Source organism: Hemitrygon akajei, unplaced genomic scaffold (genome assembly GCF_048418815.1).
Source record: "Hemitrygon akajei unplaced genomic scaffold, sHemAka1.3 Scf000076, whole genome shotgun sequence".
Lineage (NCBI taxonomy): Eukaryota > Metazoa > Chordata > Chondrichthyes > Myliobatiformes > Dasyatidae > Hemitrygon > Hemitrygon akajei.
In genome coordinates, this window is record NW_027331962.1 from 3,127,034 (window position 1) to 3,141,629 (window position 14,596).

A 14,596-nucleotide genomic window follows, 5' to 3' on the forward strand; every position below is an offset into this window, starting at 1 on the left:
GAAGAACTGGATTGTTTTGACCGAATTTCTGGTTCAATTGGAACTGCAGTTGCAGTTGCCCAAACGGAGTTCAGACTGGACAGACGCAGATTGATGACGAGATGTGGGGGTGGAGTTTGAAAACTGTATGGAACCGGAGCGTTCTGGAGCATTGGAGAGGGCGACGAGAAAGTTCACCAGGATGCTGCCTCGATCAGAGGACCGTGTGCGTTGAAGAGAGTTCGGTTAATCCTGTGCCATCCTCTCCGGGGTGTTGGAAGCCGCCCGGATATCGCTCACGGGTTTCCAACCGAGGGTCCATGGGCGCCTCGGTTATTGACAGAAATCTATGCAGTAAAACAGAAACTCAGGAATCACTGCGACTGAGGCTCATAATATTATGGGATGTACAGTTAAGGGAGACAATCAGAATAATTCACTCATTGGCAGAATTGTCAAATATTGGCGGTTATATATTAGAGGGGGAAGGGTGAGATTTGAAGGAGGTGCATGGGGAAGTTTCTTTGCACAGAGTTTTGTGGCCCATTGGCACTCACATACTCTGAGATAAAGGGTTTTAAGAGGCTGGTCATCGCCTGAGTCAACTCGTGGCTCTGCAAAGATCTGAATCCCGCTGCAAGTTACCGACCACCACAATAGTTCAACGGTATTGCATTTGTAACTGGCTCTCCACCTGGTCTTCGATGAACAGCACAACAACCTACATCAGACAGACAGACAGACAGGCAGACAGACAGAGAGACAGACAGGACAGACAGACAGAGAGACAGACAGACAGACAGACAGAGATACTTTATTGGTCCCGAGGGAAATTGGTTTCGTTACAGCCGCACCAACCAAGAATAGTGTAGAAATACAGCAATATAAAACCATAATAATTAAATAATAAGTTAATCATGGTAAGTGGAAATAAGTCCAGGACCTGCCTACTGGCTCAGGGTGTCTGATACTCCGAGGGAGGATTTGTAAGTTTGAATGCCACAGGTAGGAATGAGTTCCTATGACGCTCAGTGTTACATCTCGTGGGAATGAGTCTCTGACTGAATGTAATCCTGTGCCTAACCAGTACATTATGGAGTGGATGGGAGTCGTTGTCCAAGATGGCATGCAACTTGGACAGCATCCTCTTTTCAGACACCACCGTCAGAGAGTCCAGTTCCACCCCCACAACATCACTGGCCTTACGAATGAGTTTGTTGATTCTGTTGGTGTCTGCTACCCTCAGCCTGCTGCCCAGCACGCACAGCTATTGATTGCTACCAGATCAGAATTGAACACCATCATTACCTCAGTACTCAGCAACATGATCCCAATTCCAGCCTCTAGGCGGCGCTCGGCACCTCGGTCCTTGATTCCCTCAGCAGCGGGCCACAGTCAGTCAGGATTGGAAATACCATCCCCACTTCACTGATCATCAGTGCAAGTACAGCAAAGGATGCTGGCTTAGCCGACTGCTCCAATCTCCTCTACAATCAAGATTTTTGTAGCTAGACAGATCAAACACGATCTACACAAATATACAACTGCAGATGCTGTGGATCAAAGAATACGTACGCAACGCTGGAAGAACTCAGCAGGTCAGGCAGCATCCGTGAGAAAAGAGGTCTCGGCCCGAAACGCTGTCTACTCTTTTCTCACGGATGCTGCCTGACCTGCTGAGTTCTTACAGCGTTGTGTACGTATTCTCAAACACCATCTATATGTTCATCACCTGACACAATGTTGCGCAAATCTCAGAACCTTAACAGGAGCCACAATGTTGTGATGTAGTTGGGTTGGTTGAGTCGTCTTGCAACAGAGCACTGAATGTCAATACATTCAAGGAATTAAGTGTGTGCCTCAGGGAGAGGATTTCGGGGGAACACACACCAGTCCTCAACGATGGATCAGAAATGGAATGGTGACCAGTTTCATGGTTTTGGGTGTCAGCATCTCAGAGGATCCATCCCGTGACGGGCATATTGATAGAATGAGAACAAAGAGATTGATCTACTTCACTGGGAGGTTAAGAAGTATTGGTATTTCACCAATGATTGGCTGAAAGTTCTACACACACACACACCCACACCCACACACACACACACACACCACACACACACACACACACACACACACACACACATCTCGGGAGGTACTCGGGAGCTGTCCGGCATCGGCCCCACCCATGGGTGCACTGTGACCGATGTTGCAGAAGCGACAGACTCCAACATGTTGTCGCTTCTGAAGGATTGAATACTGTCAGGGACCCGGGTGTGGTGGCAACAATTGGCTGATGCGGGTTCAGACTCCTCAGAATTCCTTGTAAATTGTCGAACACGTTTCTGAAAATAATCTGAGAGTTGTTTTCACACGCCCAGCAGTTACACACACACAATGCTCGAGGGACTCAACAAGTCTTGCAGAATACATGGAAGGATAGTGTTGCAGTCCAAAGCCCTTCACCAAGACTGGAAAAGAAATGACAAGAAACCAGCACAGGAATGTTGGGGGAGGGAAAGCGGGTCAAACTGAAAGGCCAGTGATCGCGTCTTCAGCAGTAACTAGACTCTTGTTCAAATCCAGCTGACGTGCAGTTTACAAATCTAGTTTCTCCTCCGCAGATCAATAGATAGATAGATAGATAGATAGATAGATAGATAGATAGATAGATAGATAGATAGATAGATAGATACTTTATTCATCCCCATGGGGGAAATTCAAACTTTTTTCCAATGTCCCATACACTTGTTGTAGCAAAAACTAATTACATACAATACTTAACTCAGTAACAATATGATATGCATCTAAATCACTAACTCATACAGCATTAATAATAGCTTAAAAAAAAAAGTTCTTAAGTCCTGGCAGTTGAATTGTAAAGCCTAATGGCATTGGGGAGTATTGACCTCTTCATCCTGTCTGAGGAGCATTGCATCGATAGTAACCTGTCGCTGAACTGCTTCTCTGTCTCTGGATGGTGCTATGTAGAGGATGTTCAGCGTTTTCCATAATTGACCGTAGCCTACTCAGCGCCCTTCGCTCAGCTACCGATGTTAAACTCTCCAGTACTTTGCCCACGACAGAGCCCGCCTTCCTTACCAGCTTATTCAGACGTGAGGCCGTCCCTCTTCTTAATGCTCCTCCCCAACACGCCACCACAAAGAAGAGGGCGCTCTCAACAACTGACCTATAGAACATCTTCAGCATCTCACTGCAGACATTGAATGACGCCAACCTTCTAAGGAAGTACAGTCGTCTCTGTGCCTTCCTGCACAAGGCATCTGTGTGGGCAGTCCAGTCTAGCTTCTCGTCCAACTGTACTCCCAGATACTTGTAGGTCTTAACCTGCTCCACACATTCTCCATTAATGATCACTGGCTCCATATGAGGCCTAGATCTCCTAAAGTCCACCACCATCTCCTTGGTCTTGGTGATATTGAGGACGCAGGTAGTTTGAGTTGCACCATATCACAAGGTCCTGTATCAGTTTCCTATACTCTCCTCCTGTCCTTTCCTGACACACCCTACTATGGCTGTGTCATCAGCGAACTTCTGCACATGGCAGGACTCCGAGTTATATTGGAAGTCTGATGTTGTACAGGGTGAACAGGACTGGAGAGAGCACAGTCTTCTGAGGCGCTCCAGTGCTGCTGACCACCGTGTCAGACCTACAGTCTCCCAACCGCACATACTGAGGTCTATCTGTCAAGTAGTCCACTATCCAATCCACCATGTGAGAGTCTACTCCCATCTCCGTTAGTTTGTGCCTTAAGATCTTGGGCCCAAATACTGGCCCCAGCAGCCAGAAGAGCATCAGAGACATTGCAGATGTTCCAGAAAGCGGCTGGGGAAAGGTAATGACCAGTTTGGGTGTGTTAAAGTACACGTGGAACACTGCCTACCGTCTGGGTGTGGGAGAACCAGCTGATGGTTTGGGTCCTGGTACCTTCATTCGGGATCTCAAACCCGAAACGCAGACTGCCTCTCTCTCCACAGCTGCTGCCTGAACAGCGTGTCCTTACAGTAATTTGTGCCTATTCGAGGAGAAATGACACTGGGGACACAAAACACTGACGGAGAGGTCAGAGACAAACGTTTTTTGCTGTGGCGCAGCTACAGAGTCCCGTGTTCAATCCCGCTCTCCGCCCTCTCTATCTCTCTCTGGGCGTTTACAAGGGTTAATAAGGTTGCTGTGGCCTGATTTTCTGCGAGCAGCAACCGGCTCCATCCTTTGTTGTAAATAAAGCCGGTTCTGAGCAAACTGGCATTGTGTGACCAACACTTCCCGAGTTCAATTCAACGAACACTCAATTGTACCAAAAACAATGGAAAAAACATTTCACGACAGTCAACCTTTGACGTGCTTCATCCTGTTTTGTCAGATCAGAGACTTGTTTTGAACCTGCAGTGTCCAGAACATCTGATGTCGGATGCACACATGGAGACAACAACGCAAGCGCTGGAGATGTTGGAAGTATCAAAAAGAAAAAGGAAATCCCGGAGTACACTCAGGCTGTCGAGCAGCCTCGTGGAAAAGGAACAGTTAAGATTTCAAGCCGAAGATGCTCTGTCCAGAACTGCTGCACGAATCCCATCGGCGCCATTTCCCTCTCTCTCCGGTGAGGTTCATTTAATAAATTTATTGTTTCCCCACCTCCCAGTCCTGCATTGCAATATCGACTTCTGTTTTTCCCTTCACAGATGCTGTCCCGACTGCTCACTGTCTCCATCAGATTCTGTTTTCTGCCCCTTAATGTTATGTGACTTATACCCTGGGTAACTGGCTCCAAGATTAGTTTGTTCAGTATGTACAGCGGCTGTATTTTATTCACAAAGGGGGTTGTTTCCTTAATTTCGTGAAATCAGGTTTGCACTGCTCGGGGATCTGTATTCTGAGAAACGCATCTACTTCTCAAAACGTCAGGAGTTTCACTCGACACCTACGTCGTGACGTCAACTGAAAGCAGCTACTGTGAAGAACGGCTTTGAGCGATCTGCTGACAGGCCTGGGCACAGTTGGGTGTCCCTCGGGTACCGAAGCAGATACGTCGACATGGCTCTCGGTAATTTGAACCTAATAGTTCCACCTGCCTCTTTAGTTCTCCATGCTCTGGGAAACATGAAATACTCATCGCCGTAGGCTTAATATGAAGATATTAAATTTCCGGCAAATTGACTTCTAAATAAATCACTCCAGACCTTCCATGATATCTACAACTCTGCTGATATTCACAATATCTTTTTTTTATACTTCTCGTGACCGAAGTCTACAGAAGAGCACAGTGTGAAAATTACAAAATTGCAAAATAAAATTACTGGATGTTTACGTTTAAGTGATCTTTACAGAAAGGCTGCTGTGTTTCAAGTATAATTTCCACTTATTTAGCAACGTTGATAAATGGACTCGATGGTGTAATCCTGTACTGTCTGCTGGTCATTTGCTCCTTGCGCCATCTATAGTCAGTATTGGGAACTGACTGGACAGAACAAGTTAATTTCAGACTTGAGACAGTATTTTGAAAACAGAACCCTGCAGCTGAATCCTGATGTTGTCTGGCCCATCTACAACAGAAATAGAGATTGTATGCTGTTTCTGTGATCGGTAATATTGAATGTAAACTAATGTAATGAGCAACCTGCGTACCTACAATTAACTTGCAGGTAGATCTCTGCACACTGTCGCTGTTGCAATGAATATTGACAGCACGTCTATAATTTCCTGTGCCATTTCTGTAAGACGGGTTATGTTCAGACTAGGTTTTTTTTTCTGAAAACAGAGACATTAATTATCTGAATTGCGCCCTTAACGTCACAGGTGTATACAACTGTATCGTTGTTTTTCTGAGACTGTACGAGTTGATGTTTACATTGACACGAGACACGGGCTCTGCCAATAGAACTGAAAGAGGAATGGAATCACTCCTTTCTACTGCAGTCCAATCACACCAGCTGGGCTCGGTGGACCCAATTTGTATCCTGTCCAACATATTAGCCTGAATGGCAAACGAGTTGGAGTTTATAAAAAGGAGTCCCGGATATAATTCTACGGAAATCATGGAGAGGATACGTTTCATTTTGTCCGCCTCTTTTTTTTCACTGCCGACTTAATTTAGTTTGCATAAGATTGGTTCGTTCATTTTGTGCAGTGGCTGAATTCATTCACAAAGGGATCGATTCCTTAACGTCATGAAGTCACGTCGGCGCTTGCACGAAGTTCTGAACTCTGAGAAAGAGATCTGCTTCTCAGAAACTGTCAAGAGCTTCATTTCACAGTCAGTGGTGATTCCAAATGAAGCTGCCGGTGTGAAGAGAAGCGATGGGCAATCCTGCTTACAAGCATGGGCTCAGAATGTCCCTCTGTGACAGAGGCAGATAAACCGGCACGGTTCTCCATTATTTTAAATGAAGAGTTAAAATGTTTTGGCAAGCATGGGACTTTATTCGCTGTAGACTTAAATGAACATCTGCGGAAATTTGACATAAATAAATCCCGGAACTTGACTTACAATTAAAAAGCCTGAAGGACCTCTAGTATATCTGTTACTCTGCTGCACCTTCACTATCCCTGATAAACAGTTTTTTCTTTAATATGACGAATAAAGTAGATAGAATAGAGCTGCAAAATTAAAAATGCTCAGAAGTTGAAGCGGTGGTTGGAAGTTGAATATTGACAGAAACTTCCACTTGCCCTGTACTGTAATCTTTACAGAAAAGCCGCTGTGTTTCATGGTTACTTTGATCTCAATCTGACAAGTATAATTTCTACAGTCAACGTTGTTTTACCGACTCGGTGGGGTTGTCCTGGCCTGTTTGCACATAGGTGAATCCCATTGCGCCATCTATTGTCAGCAGTGGAAACTGACTGGGCAGAACAAGATAATTTCAGGCTTGTAACGACATCTGTAACAGGTGGACCCTGAAGCTGAATCATGAAGTTGTCTGGTCCATCTTCAAAGGAAATCGATATGGTATGCTGTTTCTGTAATCAGTAATACTGAAGGCAATTTGATGTAATGAACCCTCTGCAAACTTACAGTTAACATGCAGCGCTGTCACTACTGAAATCAATTGTTATATAGTACATTATGTCATTTCTGTGAACAAGGGTTATGCTCAGATTAGAATTTTCTGAATACTGAGACCTCCTTTCAATATCCTGAATGGGTTTGTTATCATTTGTCCATGTTCGTCTTTGAAGAATTCTCTTGTTCGTCACAAGTGACTTCAACTTTTTTTCGATGACCGACGTCTCTGCTCCTGCACTGTCCTGCTCTATATGTGATATTAAATTGTTTTCACCCGAGGGAGAGTCACGAGCAAAGTGACTACGAACGATATAGGTACACCTATACACTCCTATACACAGGAGAGATAGTGTGCAAACTTAAAGCACACGGTATTGGGGGTATGACATTGATGTGGATAGAGAATAGTTGGCAGACAGGAAGAAAAGAGTGGGAGTAAACGGGACCTTTTCAGAATGGCAGGCAGTGACTAGTGGGGTACCTCAAGGCTCAGTGCTGGGACCCCAGTTAGTTTACAATATATACTAATGATTTAGACGAGGGAATTAAATGCAGCATCTCCAAGTTTGCGGATGACACGAAGCTGGGCGGCGGTGTTAGCTGTGAGGAGGATGCTAAGAGGATGCAGGGTGACATGGATAGGTTAGATGAGTGGAGCAAATTCATGGCAGATGCAATTTAATGTGGATAAATGTGAGGTTATGCGAACTCCACATAAACTTTAACGGCTCATCGCACATGACTCCCAGCAATGCAAGTACTGCACCTGGAAGTGAGCGGATTCGTCAGCGAAGCGAAGTCGACCAGGGGAGGACTGGGTGAGGGGGGCATCAGGCCAGAATGAAGCTACGGGAACACAACCACTGTTCCATCGCATCTTCCTGGCCAATGTACATTCATTAGGAAGCAGAGCGCAGGGCCAAAGGGCAAGATTGCTGTTTCGAAGGGGCACAAAGGATTTCTGAGTCCTCTCTTTCACTGAGACGGCTCACCTGCCACACTCTGAATGTCGCTCTCCAGCCCAAAGGTTCTCAGTCCACCAGGCAGACCGATAGGCTGCATCAGATAAGAACAGAGCAGCGGCGACTCCTTCATGATAAACCATGGATTCGGAGCGCAACTGGGTGTCTCTTCCATGTCCACTGAATATGCGTTCCGATCCTCTAATTGAGGATCCTCAATCACCAGGTGGCGCAACGCGACCTCAGTACGTTATTTAATAATATATGCATAAAATCTACAACGTATTTCGGTAAGTAAACAAGCGAATAAACGAGTAAGTAAATTAAATAATGAATAAAGTAAACGAACTATCAAATAAATAAAAGAATTATGAGCTCGGTTTCATTGGTCCATGAATCGCTCAAAAAATCTGATTGCAGAGATACTGGTATCTCTTTGAGCGTGAGTCTTCGGCTCATGTACCTACTTCCGGATGGTGGTAAGGACACGAGAATATATCCAGGATGGTAGTCATCAGAAGAGAGCATATCCGGATGGTGGTAATGAGAAGAGAGCATATCCCGGATGGTTGCCATGAGAAAGAGAGCATATCCCGGATAGTGGTAATGAGACAAGACCATATACCTGACGGTGATCGCCCTTAATTATGGACCTGGTATTCTAAGGAACCAACTTCTGAAGATTTTCTCGATTATGAAGAGGCTTGCCCTGTGATGAATGTGATTGTTGTACACAAGCCTCTGCAATCTGTGTTGATGCTGTGCATTGCAGCCTGCACACCAGACGGTGAATACTCTCCGCCTTGCATGTGCGAACATTTCTCAGTTTTTGGTGACATACCAATACCAAATCTCTTCAAGCTTTGTGGCCGAAGGGGACTTTATTGTGCTGCAGGCTTTCTCTGTTTCTATGTTTCTGTCACCTAAATGGAATACAGCCGCTGACGTGCCTTTCATTGTGAATGTATAACTATGTGAGGCCAAGCAGAGATTCTCTCAGAAGGAGCTTAAACCTGCTCACCCTCACCACCGCCGACCCTTCAATGAGGACTGGTGTGTGATCTCCCGACTTCTCCTTCGCGGAGTTCACAGTCACATCCTTGGTCTTGCTGTCCTTGTGTGCAAGATTATTGCTGCGACAGCACTCAGCCTGTCTACCTATCCCGGAGGGAAGTAGTTTTGAGGAAAGTGCCACGTGATCTGGTGGAGGGCGACAACTAGAGTATCGAGGGCCGAATAGCCTTCTGCTTCTCCAGCGTTTTAGGTTTGTTCATTCTCCGCCTTCTCGCTCTGCGCTCCAGTCAGCTCCGGCTCTTCAGATAACGGGCTCTCGGGATCTCTCATGGAGACCAGGAAATGAGGCTCACTCTCCGAATGTAACAGAGACAGGCGCCGCTCTCTCGGGATCGCGTGGATGACGTTCACTTTACTCTCTCTCTCTCTCTTCATGTCGGTGGGTGAGAGAAACTCTCTTTGAGACCATTATCGGATTCCACACAGCAGCAGATCGTTGTAGAACAGCACACAGGATTTGATGTAGATTTGAGCAAAGTACAGACTCTCGGATCCAATCAGCGCTGCCGCTTGTGACGTCAGAATCCAGATATCTGACCCGCAAACCATGGAAGCGCGGCTCAGTCTCCGAGTGTAACAGAGATCGGCGCTGCTCTCTCGGGATGTCGGGACTGGCCTTCGCAGCTCTCGTTCTTTGTCTCCACATAACGGCGGGGTGAGGGTCACTCTCTGGAACCACTGGTGATAATATAATTAACAGAACGACGGGTAGTTTGCTAAATGAAGATGAGATTATGATTGTCGACTTTACCGAGATGAGAACAGAACCCTGGTATCGGTACAGATTGAGTTAAGAGCAGTTCCCAAGTCTATCCGCGTCTGTCGCTTTTCCCTCATATGATTTTCTCTTTCTCAGGTGGAGTCCCCAGCAGTTTACTATTATCGTGAGCACAGCCAGATAAATGTCACCGCTGGGGCTGATGCGCTTCTTTCAGTCCGGCCGTCGGGCAATGTCAGCAGTGGAAGCTGGATTTTTAAAGGAGTTGCAGTCGCCCAGTGGATCGGTCAGTACGAAGTTGTAGATACTGGGTACAGATCGCGGGCAGAGTTATTCACCTCCAACGGGTCGCTTCTGCTGAAGTCGGTGAACAACGCGGACAGTGGGGAATACCAGCTGACTATGGTTCCGAACAGCGGCTCCCAAACCTCAGCGACCGTCACTCTACGTGTCACTGGTAAGTGAGACAGAGTCATGCGATCTCGGACTATAACTTTCATTTTATTCCTGTGGTGAAAGAATACAATACAACCTTTACGGTGGTGGCAGAACCTGGACTCCTGTGAACTCTGCCAGACCTGCTCGCGGACTGTTCAGTTCTCACTGTTGTGCGTGGCTGTGTAGCGCCGTTTCTGTTTGCAGGCTGCTCGCACTTGTCCGTGCCGGATGTCAGTTCCGTCTTCAAGGCCATCAAGTAATCATTTTTGCTGTATTTTACTCTATTTTTGAAAACGGACTGTTTCTCCAGTCAGCTGGAAATGATTAGTTCTAAATCATCTACCTCAAAGTTTAACGATGTTCCCCTCCCCAGTGCCGCCCACATGTCTAAGACAGTATAGAAACATAGAAACATAGAAAACCTACAGCACAATACAGGCCCTTCGGCCCACAAGGTTGTACCGAACATGGCACTGCCTTAGAAATTGCCAGGCTTACATATAACCTCCATTTTTCCTAAGCTCCACGTACCTATCGAAAAGTCTCTTTAAAGCCCCTATCGTACCCGCCTCCACCACCGTTGCCGGCAGCACATTCCACGCACTCACCACTCTCTGAGTAAAAAACTTACCCTGACATTTCCTCTGTACGTACTCCCCAGCACCTAACCTGTTTCCTCTTGTGGCAAACATTTCAGCCCTGGGAAAAAGCCTCTGACTATCCACACGATCAGTGCCTCTCATCATCTTGTACAGCTCTATCAGGTCACCTCTCATGCTCCGTCCCTCCAAGGAGAAAAGGCCGAGTTCACTCAACCTGTTTTCATTAGGGCATGCTCGCTCATCCAGCAACAACATTGTAAATCTCCTCTGCACCCTTTCTATGGCTTCCACATCCTTCCTGTAGCGAGGCGACCAGAATATTGACATCATGTGTAGTTTTATCTCTGATCTGTGCATCTGTAGTATTTTGTTTTTAAGCAGAATATATCTGCTTGGAGCCATCATTTCAGCACAGTACGTTACACGTGATACATGATCTGTGGTATTTTTACAGAAGCCGTATCCAGGCCCAACATCACATCGAATGACGCTGACTCAGTAGAACACAATGACACAGTTAGTTCGGAGTGGCACGGCAAGAGGGGAACATGCTTCCTGGTTCGTGGTTAATGAAAAGCAGGACAGTAAGGTCTGACGTTAGGATTACCGTGAGCAGGACATCGACTGAACGTTACCGCCAGTATCACTGTATTAGCCCATGTGTCCAACACTGATTATATTTTAAATGGAGAAAAAGCAACAATAAGAGAATGATGTGCAAAGGGACTTGGCTGTCCTTGTGTAAGATTGTCTAAAGGTTAATTTAGAGGTTGAGTCCGTTGAGACAGACGCTGCTCTTTCAGGATGGCGGGACTGTCTTTCTCGGCGTTTGTTCTTTGTCTCTTCATTCCTGCGGGTGAGGGTCTCTCTCTCACAGACCGGTAGTGATCAGAGAACCGACAGAGCGGCGGGTGGTTGCTGTAGAAAATAGATTACGAGAGAAGTTACAGCTTAAATATCGGTACTTATGTTCTGTGTAAGTATATGTCTAGTCCCGAGTCTATCCGCCTCTGTCGCTTTTCCCTGATACGGTTTTCTCTTCCTCAGGTCAGTCTCAGAACTTTACCATTCACGTGGAGCACAGCCGGTTAAATGTCCCCGAGGGGGGTGATGCGTTCTTTTCCGTGCGGCCGTCGGCCGGGGTCAGCAGTGGGATCTGGTTTGTTAAGAATGAAATAATCGCCTTCTGGAACAATCAGAACGTGACTGAAGAATTCACTTCTCGGGCTGAGTTATTCGCCTCCAACGGGTCGCTTCTGCTGAAGTCGGTGAACAGCGCGGACAGTGGGGAATACCGTGTGATAATGGTTCCAACCAGCGGCTCCGTGACCTCAGCGTTCGTCACTCTGCAAGTCCTCGGTAAGTGAGATTTCGCCGTATTCAGTCACGTATTCCCGGTAGATTACTTGCATTTTATTCCTGTGGTGAAAGAATACAATTTCACCTTTACTGTTTGTTCGTTGCGAAAGAGAAACGATATCGACTTAACAAGACAGAGCCACAGGTTCCAGCCTCCAGTGACACTTAACGGTCCCCCTTTTAGGTCTGGTCGCAACCCCGCTCCAAGTGCTGCTCCATTTTGAAGCAGAATCTGTGTTTACTGCAGTAAGTTTCACTTGGTTCAACGTTCTTTGTCCACTCTCTGTTTTATCGTGGCTTCTGTTCCGAGGAGCCGGTGAAATGATATTGACATTGAGAGGCCAAAGGACGAAACTCCAGTGCAGAGAGAATATTTGTCCGCGGTGAGATTTTCAACCTCATTCCACAGTGGATTCAGAATCAGAATCTGGTTTATTATCACCGGCACCTGTGGTGAAATTGTTAACTTAGCAGCAGCGGTTCAATGCAACACGTAATACAGAATTAGAAGACGAAAAATATACTACTACTACTACTACTAATAATAATAATAATAATAATATAATAATAATAAGAAGAAAAAGAAGTATTATTATTATTATTAGAATGAGTTACAGTAAGCATTTATGATTAGATATAAATCTAATGCTGTACACCACCCCGTGTCATTTCTGACATGCCGAGTCTCTTCACACTCTTAATAAGCTGCAGCCGCTGATGTGCCTTTCTTTGTGAATGTATCAGTATGTCAGGCCAAGCGGAGATCTTCCACCAAGTTCCGCGCCAAAGATCTTAAAGCTGCTCGCCATTTGCACCACTTCAATGTGGACGTGTGTATGCTCTCCCGATTTCTCTTTCGTGAAGTCGACAATCAACTCCTTCGTCGTGTTGTCTTTGTGTGCAAAATTGTCGTGGCGGCGCCCCTCAGCCAGTCTACCCATCTGGTTGGAAAGTAGTTTTCAGGTAAATGTCACGTGAGCTGGTGGAGGAGGAAAGAAGAGGAGCGAGGACTGAAGGGCCTTCTACATCTTCCGTGTTTCAGGCTCGTTCATTCTCCCCGACACGTTCTCGCTCGGCGATCCATTCAGCTCCGCCTTTTCCGATGACGGTCTGCAGTGATCCGGCCCGGGGACCAGGAAGTGCGGCTCAGTCTCCGAGTGTGCCAGAGACAAGCGCTGCTCATATGGAGCCAGTGATCATTAATGGAGAATGTGTGGAGCAGGTTAAGACCTACAAGTATCTGGGAGTACAGTTAGACGAGAAGCTAGACTGGACTGCCAACACAAATGCCCTGTGCAGGAAGGCACAGAGTCGACTGTACTTCCTTAGAAGGTTGGCGTCATTCAATGTCTGTAGTGAGATGCTGAAGATGTTCTATAGGTCAGTTGCTCCTCAGACAGGATGAAGAGGTCAATACTCCCCAATGCCATTAGGCTTTACAATTCAACCGCCAGGACTTAAGAACTTTTTAAAAGCTATTATTAATGCTTTTTGAGATAGTGATTTAGATGCATATCATATTTTTTACTGAGTTAAGTATTGTATGTAATTAGTTTTGCTACAACAAGTGTATGGGACATTGGAAAAAAAGTTGAATTTCCCCATGGGGATGAATAAAGTATCTATCTATCTATCTATCTATCTATCTATCTATCTATCTATCTATCTATCTATCTATCTATCTATCTATCTATCTATCTCTCGCGATGGCGGGGCTGTCCTTCTCGGCGTTTGTTCGTTGTCTCTTCATTCCTGCGGGTGAGGGTCTCTCTCTCACAGACCGGTAGTGTTCAGAGAACCGACAGAGCGGCGGGTGGTTGCTGTAGAAAATAGTTTGCGAGAGAAGTTACAGCTTAAATATCGGTACTTATTGTTCTGTGAGAGTATCTGTGTAGTCCCGAGTCTATCCACCTCTGTCGCTTTTCCCTGATACGGTTTTCCCTTCCTCAGGTCAGTCTCAGAACTTTACCATCCACGTGGAGCACAGCCGGTTAAATGTCCCCGAGGGGGGTGATGCGTTCTTTTCCGTGCGGCCGTCGGCCGGGGTCAGCAGTGGGATCTGGTTTGTTAAGAATGAAATAATCGCCTTCTGGAACAATCAGAATGTGACTGAAGAATTCACTTCTCGGGCTGAGTTATTCGCCTCCAACGGGTCGCTTCTGCTGAAGTCGGTGAACAGCGCGGACAGTGGGGAATACCGTGTGATAATGGTTCCAACTAGCGGCTCCTTCACCTCAGCGTTCGTCACTCTGCAAGTCCTCGGTAAGTGAGATTTCGCCGTATTCAGTCACGCATTCCCGGAAGTTTACTTGCATTTTATTCCTGTGGTGAACGAATACAATTTCACCTTTACTGTTTGTTCGTTGCGAAAGAGAAACGATATCGACTTAACAAGACAGAGCCACAGGTCCCAGCCTCCAGTGACACTTAACGGTCCCC

General features: G+C 46.2%; 1 protein-coding gene across 1 annotated transcript in view; it reads left to right on the forward strand.

Moving 5' to 3' along the window:
* The window catches only part of LOC140722388 (uncharacterized), a 59,094-nt gene that overhangs the window by 39,226 nt on the left and 5,272 nt on the right, over window positions 1-14,596 (forward strand). The window contains exons 14-16 of the mRNA XM_073037139.1: window positions 9,897-10,215; window positions 11,846-12,157; window positions 14,108-14,419. Of these exons, the coding sequence (XP_072893240.1) occupies window positions 9,897-10,215; window positions 11,846-12,157; window positions 14,108-14,419 (943 nt within the window). The remainder of the gene's footprint in view (window positions 1-9,896; window positions 10,216-11,845; window positions 12,158-14,107; window positions 14,420-14,596) is intronic.